This window comes from Quercus lobata, unplaced genomic scaffold (assembly GCF_001633185.2).
Source record: "Quercus lobata isolate SW786 unplaced genomic scaffold, ValleyOak3.0 Primary Assembly Scq3eQI_2015, whole genome shotgun sequence".
NCBI lineage: Eukaryota > Viridiplantae > Streptophyta > Magnoliopsida > Fagales > Fagaceae > Quercus > Quercus lobata.
Genome location: NW_022154827.1, coordinates 17,320 through 31,355, shown reverse-complemented (window position 1 = coordinate 31,355; position 14,036 = coordinate 17,320). Strand labels below are relative to the sequence as shown.

At 31.2% G+C, this 14,036-nt stretch overlaps 1 protein-coding gene across 1 annotated transcript; it reads right to left on the bottom strand.

The window, feature by feature from the left end:
• Positions 1–5,459: 5,459 nt before the first annotated feature.
• LOC115973453 (receptor-like protein 15) lies at positions 5,460–13,550 on the bottom strand. The gene is made up of 4 exons (XM_031093715.1): positions 13,328–13,550; positions 12,705–13,099; positions 7,756–7,900; positions 5,460–7,678 (listed from the first exon to the last, which is right to left on the bottom strand). The coding sequence occupies exons 1-4, from the start codon at positions 13,548–13,550 to the stop codon at positions 5,460–5,462; spliced, it is 2,982 nt and encodes a 993-aa protein (XP_030949575.1).
• Positions 13,551–14,036: the final 486 nt, after the last annotated feature.

Here is a 14,036-nt window from a genome sequence, read left to right as displayed (position 1 = left end):
TACTTACCACTATCAATCCATATTTGGTGCCAAAATTTTCTTGTAATTAAAATTTCAATTGCTTTGGAATTTGTATTTTGTGGGTTACTTATAAGTGGGAGGAAAAAAAAAAAAAAGAAGATACAACTTGATAACTTACTACAAGCTCAAACTCCAATTTGGGCTGGAATTGACCGAAATAGACTAAAATGACCCATAATTTTATTCAAAGGAGAGAGGGGGTTTCTTGTTCCAGTTTGCATTCTGGAAAGTTATTGACAACATTGGTAGGAACCCAATTGACTATCTGACTCATCATTTGTGAATGAATCTGACTCCAAAGCAACATGAATTGAAAGAGCATGCCAAAGAAGAGCAAGCAGAATATGATAAGCCTATCATTGAGGCAGAGAACATTTAAAATCTTGAATCCAGATATCCAAGTTGTTTTTGTAAATATTGTTTATTATTCTTTACTACTGGAATTGATGTATGCATGTTAATTGTAAAGTCAGTCTATCATTTTATAGTATCACATCTTTTTGATTTTAGAAATGATGAGCAAGAAATTTATCATTTTGCTTTATTGTTTATTATTCTTCGTTGTTTCTAGGTTAAAATTAACAAAAACAAAAAAGCCCCGGTAACTTGGATGATATAAATGAAAAAAGTATTGCCTACCAAATGCAAATAGCTTCGGTCTAAACAGCATGGATGGATTATCCTCAAATGTGAATGAAAAACATTCTTAAATAAACCGAATGGACCAAAGTAGACTGAAATGGACTATAGGGACTGAAGTGGACTGAGTTAGATTGTTATGGACGAAATAGACAGAAGTGCACTGAATGGACCAAAGTGGACGGAAACGGACTAAAGCGACCGAAGTTGACTGATTTAGATCGAAATGGACTAAATGGACAGAACTGGACCAAATAGACTGAAAGTTGACCGGAAGGAAAGAGTTAGACCGTCGTGGACTGTATAGTCCACGACGGAAATGGATGAAAAGGACTGAATTGGACAAGAGTGGAACAAGTGGACCGAATTAGACCAAACTGGACCAAAATAGACCGAAATGTTGTTTTTATTGCTTTGGAGTACCACGGTCCACATCAATTGTAGTTCGTGATTAGCTAAAAATTCCCATAGAATGGAGGATTTTCTTCATCAAAACCATGATTTCTAAATTTACACAAAACAAAGAATTTGAAAGTGTGATGTTCTCAATTTTTTACAAAAGAAAAGGAATTATGGTCACCTCATTTTACGTATTAAGCATTGAAATTCTTTCATATGATAACCTAAAATTGTCTCAAAATTTAAAAAAAAGAAAAAAAGAAAGCTAGGAAAACTAGAAGATGGACACATCGAATTCTATTACCAGTTTAGAGTTTGCATAAGCAAGCACTTCTTAGAAGACTGATGGACTCCTGCAGGAGACTGTTATTCTTCAGTTTTCCATAAGATTTTATTCTATACATTTTTTTTATGGAGGATAAAAAGTATTTTTCCATTTTTAACTTGAAGTTTTTCTGCCGATCCAGATTTCCATGCAACAGGGCCCATTTATGGTGCAGATTACTTGTCCTCAGTGTCATGGAGAACGGGAAATTGTGCTGGTATGTTGCATTTATCTGAATTTACTCGCAATCATTAACGAAAATCTGAAAGTAATCAATTGAATTGCACTTAAAAAAAAAAAAAGATCATCAATTTAATTGTTTCTCCCTTTTATGTGGATGTTTCATAATGTCTCTTTGGAAAATACTGAAGAAATCTATGTCTAGTGCAAACAACTATTGAAGCAAGAATCCAATTGTAAACAACAGTAAGTCAGTAACAGAGAAACTGAGAAGAAGAAAAGGATGGAGATGAAGAAGAGTGAGAGAGAGAGGGAGAGAGAGCAAAGATTGTAAAACTGAGTAATTCTTGCTTAATTAATTTCAGTGGTATACAAACGTATTTATAGTATTAAGCCCAATCCACATTATACGGATCTAATCCGTGATTCAAGGAGCTAAGCTAAACAGATTTTCGCGCCAAGTCTAAACAGTTTCTGAGTTCACAGAGAACGACACCGTTTTAAGACTCAATTACTAACACATATGACATAAGCAATACGGTGCGTTCTGATAAATGCATTCTATGAGAAACGGTGTGTTTTGCTTCTTAATTCAAATTCTAACGGTAACCCTCATATTCTATCTTCAACCTCAGGCGCTGCAATCCCTAAAACCAGACTCTTCGTGCTTTGCTTTTTAGAATTAGATTCGAAAGCTCACTTTTTAAGAAGTGATCAACAGTTGTAGACATAATTTTTTTAGCCTTCTCATGCTGGATGACTGGACGTACTAATTGCAGTTATAAGTTTTGGGTTCTAGGGAAATTCAGGTGAAGTTGATGCCAACGTGAAACTTTTTGCAGTTTAATCCGTGTACTATACACGAATCACAGTGACTTTATTAGGCATTGATATTAACAGGTTTCTTCACTTCCATTTGTGTTGATTATGTATGATGGTTGGTGCAAAGTTTACTATATTATATTTATATCCTAGCTTATTGTTTTTTTTTTTTTTACTGGTTTGTTATATTAGATATAAACAGATTTTCGTGCCAAGTCTAACAGTTTCTGAGTTCACAGAGAACGGCACCGTTTTAAGACTCAATTTCTAACACATATGGCATAAGCAATACGCTGCGTTCTGATAAATGCACTCTAGTGAGAAACGGTGCGTTTTGCTTCTTAATTCAAATTCTAACGGTAACTCCCATATTCGGTTTTTAAGCTTTAAGAAGAAAAGAAAAATATAACCGATTTTATAGGTTTTGTATATGCTAGTTTTTATAGATGCTTGACTCTCCTTTGCCATTTGCAGGAGTAGATAATGATGAGACCATAAAGGTGAGTAGAAGTGATGGAGCAGATCTTGATGGAAAACTATCTCATTTTCCAAAGAACATTTTTTGAAAAACTATCTCATTTTACAGTGTTTGATAAAGACCTTGAAAATGAGCTTGCGAACGTTTTCTTGTGTTTGGTATGCATAAAATTTTTATAACATTTCTTGTATAATTTAAAACATGTGTATTATTTAAACCAACTAATGTAATCAATATAAATAAAAAACCAAGAATGAATTTAGTTTTCATACTAAACTTTTGACAATATATACAATAAAAAATAGTTATTCAATTTTCATGATCTCTATCAATCATCTTACTCATATATATGGACAGTAATTCTTATAATTCAAAATAACTATAAGCTCCACTTTAAATAGTTCAAAATGCCACATAGGCCAAATAGTTTGACCTACAAAATAATCTAGTACAAATAGTTTGATAAATAACAAAATGCCAAATTGTTCAAATTGACACATCCAAATTCTAACAAAATGCACCTACATAATCAAAATTGGTTTAAATAGTTGTCAAAGAAGTTCTGCAGCCATTGTCTACGAAGCTTGTCATTTTTCAACATTAATGTATAAGTATAACTTACACTTATTTGATATTGGACTAATGGGCAATTTAGTAATTTGCAATTACGAAGTGAATAGAGGTTAAACTTAAATGTTAGACACATGGGAAACTGATCTGGGGATGCATATATATTCTTAACATGTATTTGTGGTTGATTGAATCAACATTTTTAGAGGTTAGCCATTTTCTGTCCTGTGGACAGAAACATCTGAAATAGTATATATTTAACGAATGAAAGAAGAGTGTACCCACAATATACTTCTTCTCACTATGTATACCAGGACGAAGATTGGAAATGGACTAAGAGTATGGCGAGAAAAACGATAAGAACAAACACTTGAAAATGTGAAAAATTATCTTTACAGAAGATTTTCCAACGAGTTTTTGAGTTTTGTAGATGAATTCCAGGAAATCACCTGTTATGCTGTTTCTTAACACCACCTCAGTCACCTGTTATCAATAAAGGAAGAAGGTTTTAGGGTCTGTAGGTTGATTATGGTTTCAAAAAGATGGAATATAAAGCTAAAGATAGATGTTCTTAAAGATACATTTTAGGAATTTTCTGGCAGCAGAAAAATTTAGGTACTTTTTTATTTGTTTCTATAATTATTAGATCGCTAAAAGCCATTAGAGGAATGATAAAAATAATTGAATTACATTTGTAGAAACTATCTGTTTCTGTATGGAAAAAAAAAAAAAACCTCCTAGATTAGCAAGTTTCTTTTGAATACATTTTATTATTATAAGTCCAATTCCAATGACCAAATTTGGTACCTATCCCCTTTTTACCAGTTGGCGTTCAATTATTTCTGATAGCCATTAGTTGTATTATGGAATCATTTGTCTCAAGTTTACTTTTATTTTGATGTCAGGATCTTATAGTTTCGTCTTTCTCATTTGATTTCTTGCATTTGTATATTTAGGTGTTCTTTGTGTTTATCATTGCGAACATAAAGTTTTTTTTTTTTTTTTTCCATTAGTAAAATCTTTATTACTTATAAAAAAAAAACAAAACTTTTATTTTTGATCTAGTTGTTTATTTTATTTGTGTGTGTGTGTTTATTGGATTGCAGGCAATTTTGGGGGGAACAATCCAAGTCCCATCTATCACAGGAGATGTAGTCCTCAAGGTTTGTTTATTGTTTATATATGATTAGTACTTGTGCAATGGGAAAATTTCATTTATGACTTTTTTCTTTGTTGAGATTCTGTCAGTGCATTTGGAATTTACTCATGCAACTCATGTGACTTGGTTATTGGACTTGACCCCCGCGACTTGATTGTTGGACTGATCAATTAATAATGAGATCTAATTTGTTTGTTGAGGTTCTTTCATGTCTTTGTCCCTTTCTTGGGATAGGAAAAAACCAAAGCCAAATAGCATCTCTCTATTGATGATCACTCACATACTCTTTAAATCGGTGGATTCAAGTTATTGATCTCCAAATATCAAGTGCATTGGATTCAAATCTTCTAAGGGGCATTGAAGTATGTGGGCTAGAGGTTGATATTGCAGCAAATCACTATTAGAGACATCTGTGAAATTCAAAGCTTAGTTTGGTAACTATAGTTAGATTTACGAAGAATGAGGTTATTTTGACTATACATATCTATCCTATAGTGAAATTGTTCACCTCAATCGTATTTATAAGGTCAAGTTCCCCCAGGTTTTTCCTTTGAAACTATTGTGTTCTATTGGTTTCCTAGATTATCATATCTTGTATCTTTTAAGTTTCCACACTTGCATAATAATATTAATGATTATGTGTTTAGCCTAAATCTTCCAAAATAGATCAAATTATTAACTTGGATTTAAAATTGGTTAAATATAATGTTTTGAAAGGGTCTAAAATTAAAATGCACTATCTTTGTAGTTAGAACAACAGCCAAATTCAAAATTTACACAACTGATATATTTATTCAAAGTTCAAACTTTAGATTCAAAATCCACAAGGAAGAGACACACGTACATGTAACCATTAAAATGCAGGGCTATGCAAGCCTGAAATTGAACAACTTATGGTAACGAACCACAACAAAATAGTAGCAATTGTCAATGCACGCCTCAATGAGGTTAAACCACACCCTACGCCAGTAAGGATTTATGTAGAGAACTACAACAAGTCCCAACAACACTGTTATGTAAACCACCACAAAGCTTATGTAGAAGACAGCCATGTCAATGAAACTACCACCATCTTCACCATCATGTTCCACTAGCACTGTAGACGGAGGTCCATTTTTGGTGCAATCATGTAATGGAGGTCCACACAAAAGAGGGTTACCCTCATAACTACTTTCACCAAAAGTCCCAAATTGATTTTTTCTTTCTGGTGTTGCACCTGATAAGTTATTATGTGCCACACTGAAGACTGCTAGAAAGGTAATTTCAGTCAATTCAAGTGGAATTTTACCACTTAAATTGTTATAGGAAAGATCCAAACTCTCCATCAGCTTCAAGTTTGAGAATGTTGTGGGGATTGGTCCAGTTAGACTGTTGTGTGATAAGTTCATTGCCCGGATGGTGCTCATCATTCCAAGTTGAGGTGGGATTTCACCTACTAACTTGTTGCATGAGAGGTCAATTCCAACCATGTAGTTGAGAATGTCTCCATGATAGGAGTCAATTCTATTCTTTGTTGTGAACTCTGCTTCATCTGTCCCACTTACATCTATCATAAAATCACCCATATGATTCCAATTTTTCATATTTGTTGATTTTGTCTTCAAGTATGGCATTCTAATTTTGTAACTAGAAAGCCCTGCCCGGAAACCTCCAAAAATAGGCTTTTGGGAGGATGCCACTAAAGTAATGTTACTCAAGCAATGTGGTATTGTACCTGAAAATTTATTGTAGGAAAGATCCAACATGTTTAAGTTTTGCAAAAGGCATAATTGATTTGGAATCCTACCTTCTAAATGATTCTCACTCAAAAGAAGAATGCTCAAGGATGAGAGGTTGCCGATCCAATCAGGAATGTTTCCAATTAGGAGGTTATCTCGAAGATTTAATGTAACTAGATTAGAGTTGTTTTTGAACGCACATGGAATTGGACCGCTCAACCAATTTTTATTCAGATAAACTGATCTAATATATGATGAATTGAAGCAAGATGGAATAGAGCCGGATAGATTGTTCTCGGAAAGGTCAAGAAATGAAAGCTGAACAATTTTGCACCACTCGACTGGAATAGGACCTTCAAGTTGATTTTTGGCCATAACAAGTTCATTTAAATCAGACATGTTCCCCAACCACGTTGGAAGCATGCCTGAAAAATGGTTATTACTAAAATCAATTGTGAAAATAAAATTTAATATTGAGATGCTATTTGGGAACATACCCGAAAAGTGATTGTTATCCAAATGTAAAGATCTTAAATTAGTCAGATTGAAATGGGTGGGAAATATTTGGCCACTGAAGTTATTATATGACAATTTGAGAAAATTTAAGTTGTGGCAGCCCATTCCGAAATGCATTGGTATTGTTCCTGATAAATGATTCTCAGACAAGTCTAGAGCTTGTAAGAAAACCAATTTCCCAAAAGAAGAAGGTATACTACCTTGAAATGCATTTTTAGACATGTTTAAATATTCTAAACTTGGAAAAATTAAACCAAAATTTATGGGGATTGGACCCTGTAAGTGATTATCTGAAATATCTAGGTTCCTAATGTTGTGACAAATGTCATATGGCAGCATGAAAGGCCCCGTGAAAGAGTTATTATTTAACAAAAGGGACTCCAATTTTGTACTGATTTCTAGCAACCAAGTGGGAAACTTTCCGAACAAATTATTGTGAGAGAGATCAATCACTACCAACTCATATTGGTAATGAAGAAATCTAGGAGTTGTGCCATTGACATTGTGTCCGTTAGAAAGACTCAAAAACTGTAACTGGAAGGTTGGAATCCAAGTATGAGAGTCAGGTTCAAAGGCAATTTTATTGTTATCACCTAAAAAGCCCTTAAGATTTGAGAGGTTAGAAAAGGTGGACATTGTGGCTGGGATCAAGAAGTCGTTATTTGACAGAGAGAGGTGCTCAAGTAATGTCAAACTTGGTAGTGGGGAGTGGGCAATGTTCCCGGTGAAGTGATTGTTAGAGAAATCCAATACTTGAAGTGATGTCAAGTTTGCCATACATGAAGGTAGTATCCCTTCAAAATTATTGAAACTGAGGTCTACCTCTTGGAGTTTCCTAAGTTCACACCAGCCTGTAAAATGAGATTAGTATTGATTAGATTCTAGTATTTTAGCTTTCCTAAGTAATATCATTGTGAAAGCAACCTACCTTGTGCAGGTAAGCTACCGTTGAGATGACAGTCTTGCACTGACAATACTTCAAGAGAATTCATAACTCCAACTTTGTGAAGGAAACTATTATCAATTGATGAACGATCCAAGTACAGCTGCTCTAGGTTGTTTAGTGCACCTAACTCTAAAATAATGATAAAATTTTTAGACATGGAAATTGTAAAAAAAAAAAAAATTATTAATATTGTATACTATGAAATAGTTACGGAAAGATATGTGGCATGCTATATGTAAAGTTTAAATAAAAGCAATATATACAGATTTTGGTTTAACAAATCCAAGAAAGAATTAGAAATGTCCACTTTGTTTTTATCATCAACATCATCAGTGAGAGGAGTGAAAACTGAATAATTTGTCCATAGTAAAAGACATTTTTCCTATTTAGGTGAAATTTAATAACAAGAATGTCAACAAATTTAAAAGTAAATGCTTCTATTACGACTTTTTCCTCGTTCCCTTTTTTTTTTTTTTTTTTTTTTAAAATCCAAAATCTGTACAAATATGGTTTCAAAAGCATGAAATAACACTTTCAATGTCTGAACTTTCTGCTTTTGTATTTTTCTTGAGAAAGTAAATGACAGCCATTTTTCGATTCCATTGGTCTTCAAATACGTGCATAACTGATGAGTTACAAATCTCTATGTTCTTTCGAGACTATGGATATTTTAACAAGTGATTCAAATCATTAATTAACCTAGAATTGAAAGAGATCAAAATTGATTATCGAGATAATAAAGGATTTGAAATGTAATACGAATTTATTATAAACTAGTCGCATACCCGCGCGTTGCACGCGGTAATTTTTTTAGGATGGTCTAATTAAATATTTTATTAATACTATAATTTTAGTTATTAACCATTTGATTTTCATTAGTTTTTAAGTTAACAAAAACCTTAAATAAACCTTTTTTTTTTATTTTATTTTTTTTATTTTTTTACCTTTACACACACACACACACACACACATAGTGAATCTTTACACATACCTTTAAAAAAACTCTATATATTTCACTTTTTTGAATGCGTAAAATTATAGACTACTACTCCATAATGATAGTGGCTAATTAATTTTTTTTTTTTTTTAGTGATCTCATTTGTAACGCTTCTTACCATTATCATATATTTACTAACTGATGATTTGCATAACAAAGACGATAAATGAGAGGTAGGATTGTTCATTAGATTTTCGAAAGTAATAGTGCATGAAAATTATATATATATATATATATATATATTATAAATAAGGTTAAATGAAATGTCAAAAAATGGATTTTTAAATTTTCTAACTTTATTTCTTATTCAATTTCTACTACTATCAGAGAACATCTCTTTTTTAGTTATAATTAATATGGTTTCCATAGTTAGAATTTGATTAGTTTTAAATTTAAATTTAGTACTATGATTGTATTTAATTATTGATTGTTGATTTAATTTTTTAAGTGAATTAAACGGTTTATGTTACTACACTGTAAAGTTTTTAATGTTCTCCACACGGTAATCTCTATTTTATTTTTTACTTCTCCTAACAACCTCTTTGTTTTCCAATCAACGATTACTAATTGACGTTTGGTTTTTTTTTTTTCTTTATCTACTCTTTATTACTTTGATTTAATTATGATTGTTGTTGATTTAATTTTTTAAGTGAATTAAACGGTTTATGTTACTACACTGTAAAGTTTTTAATGTTCTCCACACGGTAATCTCTATTTTATTTTTTACTTCTCCTAACAACCTCTTTGTTTTCCAATCAACGATTACTAATTGACGTTTGGTTTTTTTTTTTTCTTTATCTACTCTTTATTACTTTGTATTGGTTTTGTTTTTTCTATACCATCTCTCTCTCTCTCTCTCTCTCTCTCTCTCCATTGGCAACCTATCGTTTTCCAAAATTTGATGATGATTCTATGACATTAAATATGCATTATTAGTTTTTTTTTTTTTTTTTAATTTAGTGTTTCTAACTTGATTTGTTTTGTATTTCATTCTTCCTTTGATGCATTGGGTGTGAGAATGAGTGTTTCCCTATCATTACTCCACTTAATGTGGACAATTTTATTTATTTAATTTAGGCAAAATATTATATTTAAAATTTTTAAAAATAAAAAAAGAGTGGAAATATAAATAATTTAATGATATATATGGGGGATGTGGTTGAATTTAAATGTTAAATAAAATGATATGAGAAAAAAAATAAAAATAAAATACATAACAATAAACACTAACTTATCCAAATAATTCTATAATAATAGTACATTCTTATATACTATTTTTAATTATTTATAATGAAATATGATAATATTTAACAATCAAAGACATAAAAAATAAATAAAAAAACTTAAAACACAAAGCTAAATCCCATAAACCAAAATAGAGCTCTAAAGAATACAAAGCTTTATCAGGCTAAAATAGAGATGCAAGAAAAATAAAAATAAAAATCTACCAAAAAATTGAGGGAGAAAGAGTGGGAAATAACCACTTTTGTGTGAGATAAAATTATGTAAAGAATAGAAGAGTGAATGATAAATTTATATTAAGAGGATGATAATATAAAAAAAACAAAATAAAGGAAGATAAAAGGAAAGAGGAAGAGTGATATCAAGGTAGAATTTTTGAGGAGATGAAAAGGTAAAGAGAATGAGAAAGGTTGAAGAAAGTGTAAATGTTAAAAAAAAAAAAATGAGTGCAATTTGATGAGCACAATTTTCTTTTATTTGAATTTAAGTAAAATATTACATTTTTTTATTTTTTAAAACAAAAAGAGAGAGAAAATATAAATAATTTAATGATAAGGAGGATGTGATTGAATTTCAATATTGAGTAAAATGGAAGAGAAGAAAAAAATAAGAAAAATTAAAAGATATAACAATAAACACTAAATTATCCAAATTATACTATGTAATGGAATACTATTTTATTTTTATCTACTATCTTTAATTTTTTATAATATAATCGGATAAAATTTAACAATCAAAGAGCAAAATAATAATAATAATAATAACTTAAAACACAAAACTAAATCGTATCAACATAAATTAGAGTTCTTAAAAATACAAAATTTTATCAACCTAAAGCGGAGATGCAATAAAAAATAAAAATCCACCAAAACATTGAGAGAGATAAAGATCCACTAAAACATTGAGAGAGAAAGAGAGAGAGAAAGAGAGAGAGAAAGAGAGAGAGAGAAAGAGAGAGAACCTTTTTGTGAGAGAAAACTATGCAAAGAATGGAAAAGAATGACAAATTTATAGTAAGAGGGAAGGGATAAGAAGAGACAAATAAAGGAAGATGAAGAGAAGGATGAATAGCAATATTAAAGTAGAGGGTAGTGGGGAGATGAAAAGGTGAGGGAAGAAGAAAGGTTGAAGAAAATGTAAATATTTAAAAAAATAAGTGAATGTAAAAAAAAAAAAAGTTATAGGAAAATTGGAAACAAAAAAGAAATATATATAGATGTTAAAATCGACAAAGATGAATATATAAAGTCAATAATATATTTATATATATATATATATTTGTAAAAAAAAAAATAGGAATAAATATTAATTATATATAGATGTTAAAACCGACAAAGATGAATATGTAAAGTCAATAATCTATATATATATATATATATATATTTGTAAAAAAAATAGGAATAAATATTAATTATGTGGCGAATGACGTGGTGATGAGGTGACGCAACAGGAGCTCAGCAGTTATAAATGCCACGCTTCAGCTTTTAGTAATATATTGATTGATTTGAGTAGGAACTCACGAAAAAATAATAGGAACGAATAAAAGTTAAAAAAAAAAAATTAACAGGAATGAATATGGAATGAATAAAAGTTGAACGAATAAGAGACACAATAACTCACAAATTATATATATATATATATATATATATATATATATATATATATTCCTTGACGAGACTTCTCTTAAGCCTCAAGTGTTAAACAAAAATTACAGCACAACAAAAAGCCAAATGCATATTAGCCCAATCTACCTCCAAATATACCAAAAAGCGACAAATACACTTGAAGGTGGTGCCAAACTCAAATTCGCTCACCCAAACGAACGAACGAAGTGTATATTATCCCAAGTTACCTCCAAATGCGCCTGAATTCTCAAGCGGTGTTGGCCTCCATAATCTTTTTTTAAGAATAAACAGCAGGTTCATAATTAATCATCGGTCTTGTGCACCTATGGTGAGGAAAGATAAATTTTTAATTAGAATAATAAGCTTCAAAATTCTTTTTAAACTATGCAAGGAGTGAGGTTTTTTCTATTGTAAAAAGAATTTAAAAGACGTTCTTTAACTCATTACCTACAACCTAATTATTTAAGTATCAAATTTTTTTATACCTTTGAGAAAATTCACGATGCAGGAAAGTTAATTTTTTTGCCATCTCATTCAATTAGTATGGAATTGGCAATCCATTTACTTGAAAGATAACTAGAATATAAAAAAGCAATGTTTTTACAACAAATTTGAAATTCAAGATTTCTACAACAAATTATTTAACTTTGTAGTCTTTAAATGTCTGTGTCAGAAATTCAATACATGTGGCTATAATTTAAGCTTATTTCAGAGACCTCTGTCTAGAGTACTAGGATCTAAGCCAAGTCCTTGTGATCTTGATCACTCCGGTAGTGGAAATCAACCAAATTAAATTAAATTTTAGACCATTTTGGATTTTTTATTTATTTATTGGAACAAGCAATATAAAGAACAAAAGTCACATGTTTAATTATTATAGAAGTAGTTTCCAATCTTCTCAGTTTAATACAATAAAAAGAAATATTAACACGAAGGCATACTTCAAATCGCAATATGATTCCCTCTTCCCTAAAACATTTGGAGTGGCCCTTTTAAGTTTGATCACGTGCTGTGGTAAATACATTACCAAATTATATCTTCCAAAGATTTTATAAATAAAAAATTACCTCTCGTATACAAGTTCTAAGAAGGTTTTGCCGAATTGAATGCAACTCGACTACAACAGCACTGATGTTCATCCTTTCTCTTGGATATTCTTTGGAGCAAGCAATTCCAATTCCAAGGATCAAAATCAAGCATTCTTGAATTTTGAGACTCCCATTTCGATTCTCCTTGCAAGTGTCATTCATCCTTCTCCCTCCCTCTTGTATTTTTGGGAGAAGAATAGGATCTATAATATCAAATATTCGTTCTAGCAAATTTGCTTTGACAAAGTCATGAAGATTTAAGCTATTGTTGAAACTGTTATCGATAGGCTTTTTTCCTGTAAACATCTCTAATAATAATATGCCATAATTATAAACATCACCGTATATTGACACCTTGTTTCCCATACCATACTCTGCAATTGCATGTAATATATATTGTAGTAAACATACTTTCATAGCATAAAAAGAAGGGAAATAAAAAATATTAAGAGTTTCAAAGCATGTTTTTCAATGGCATAAAATAAAAATTAAGGGAAAAAAAAGATATCTAGAAAATTTTGTTATAAGCATTCTATCTTCTATAGTAGGAAATATGAGAAAAGGAAAAGGAATTAAATTTAATAAATGAAAAATACATTTACCTGGAGGAGTATAACCAACAGTTCCTTTAACCCCAATGGAGCTTGATTGATTAGTAGAAGAATCGTGGACAATATCATGAAGGATTCTTGCCAAGCCGAAGTCACTTACATGTCCAATCATTTCATCATCAAGAAGAATATTGCTAGGCTTGAGGTCACAATGAACAATTGGTGTTTCACAATGATGATGAAGGTAATCCAATGCACTAGCAACATTATACATTTTTAGACCCCTTAAAACACAAACAGATTAACCTAGTTATTTAGCCAAGTGATTAACTTAGGTAAATTATGCAAATCTAGGTTAAGACAAGTAAATCATATCATTGAAAAAGTGTGGAAAATAAATAACACAACGATATGATAACCTAGGAAAACCAAACCGATAAAAAACTTGGGGAGGATTTAACCTAGCTATCCTTAAGGTAAAACAGATTCACTATGAAAGAATTGAAATTTTACAATAGCGACTTAGACCACTAACATCCTATTGCTACCTCGAGTTATGGCTGTCCACAACTTGCCCGGCCCAACCAAACCGCTCGAAACTCGATCACCTTCACCCAAAACCACCCGATCAAAGCTTGTTCACGGTCGGACGTGGGTCGCCGGCGCTAGCACCCAAGACCATTGGTTCAAGTTGTGGGTTGGTTGTCTGAGAAACCGATGAACTTGACCCGCCCAATGAGCTATTCTTCCCTCATCGCAA

Bases quoted from the DNA above. Each gene is read 5' to 3' on its own strand.
- LOC115973453 (XM_031093715.1), bottom strand. From the start codon at position 13,550: ATGTATAATGTTGCTAGTGCATTGGATTACCTTCATCATCATTGTGAA. The intron at 13,100-13,327 runs GTAAATGTATTT...ATGCAATTGCAG, and splicing joins TGTTGGTTATACTCCTCCAG to AGTATGGTATGGGAAACAAG. The intron at 7,679-7,755 runs GTAGGTTGCTTT...CTCATTTTACAG, and splicing joins CGGTAGCTTACCTGCACAAG to GCTGGTGTGAACTTAGGAAA.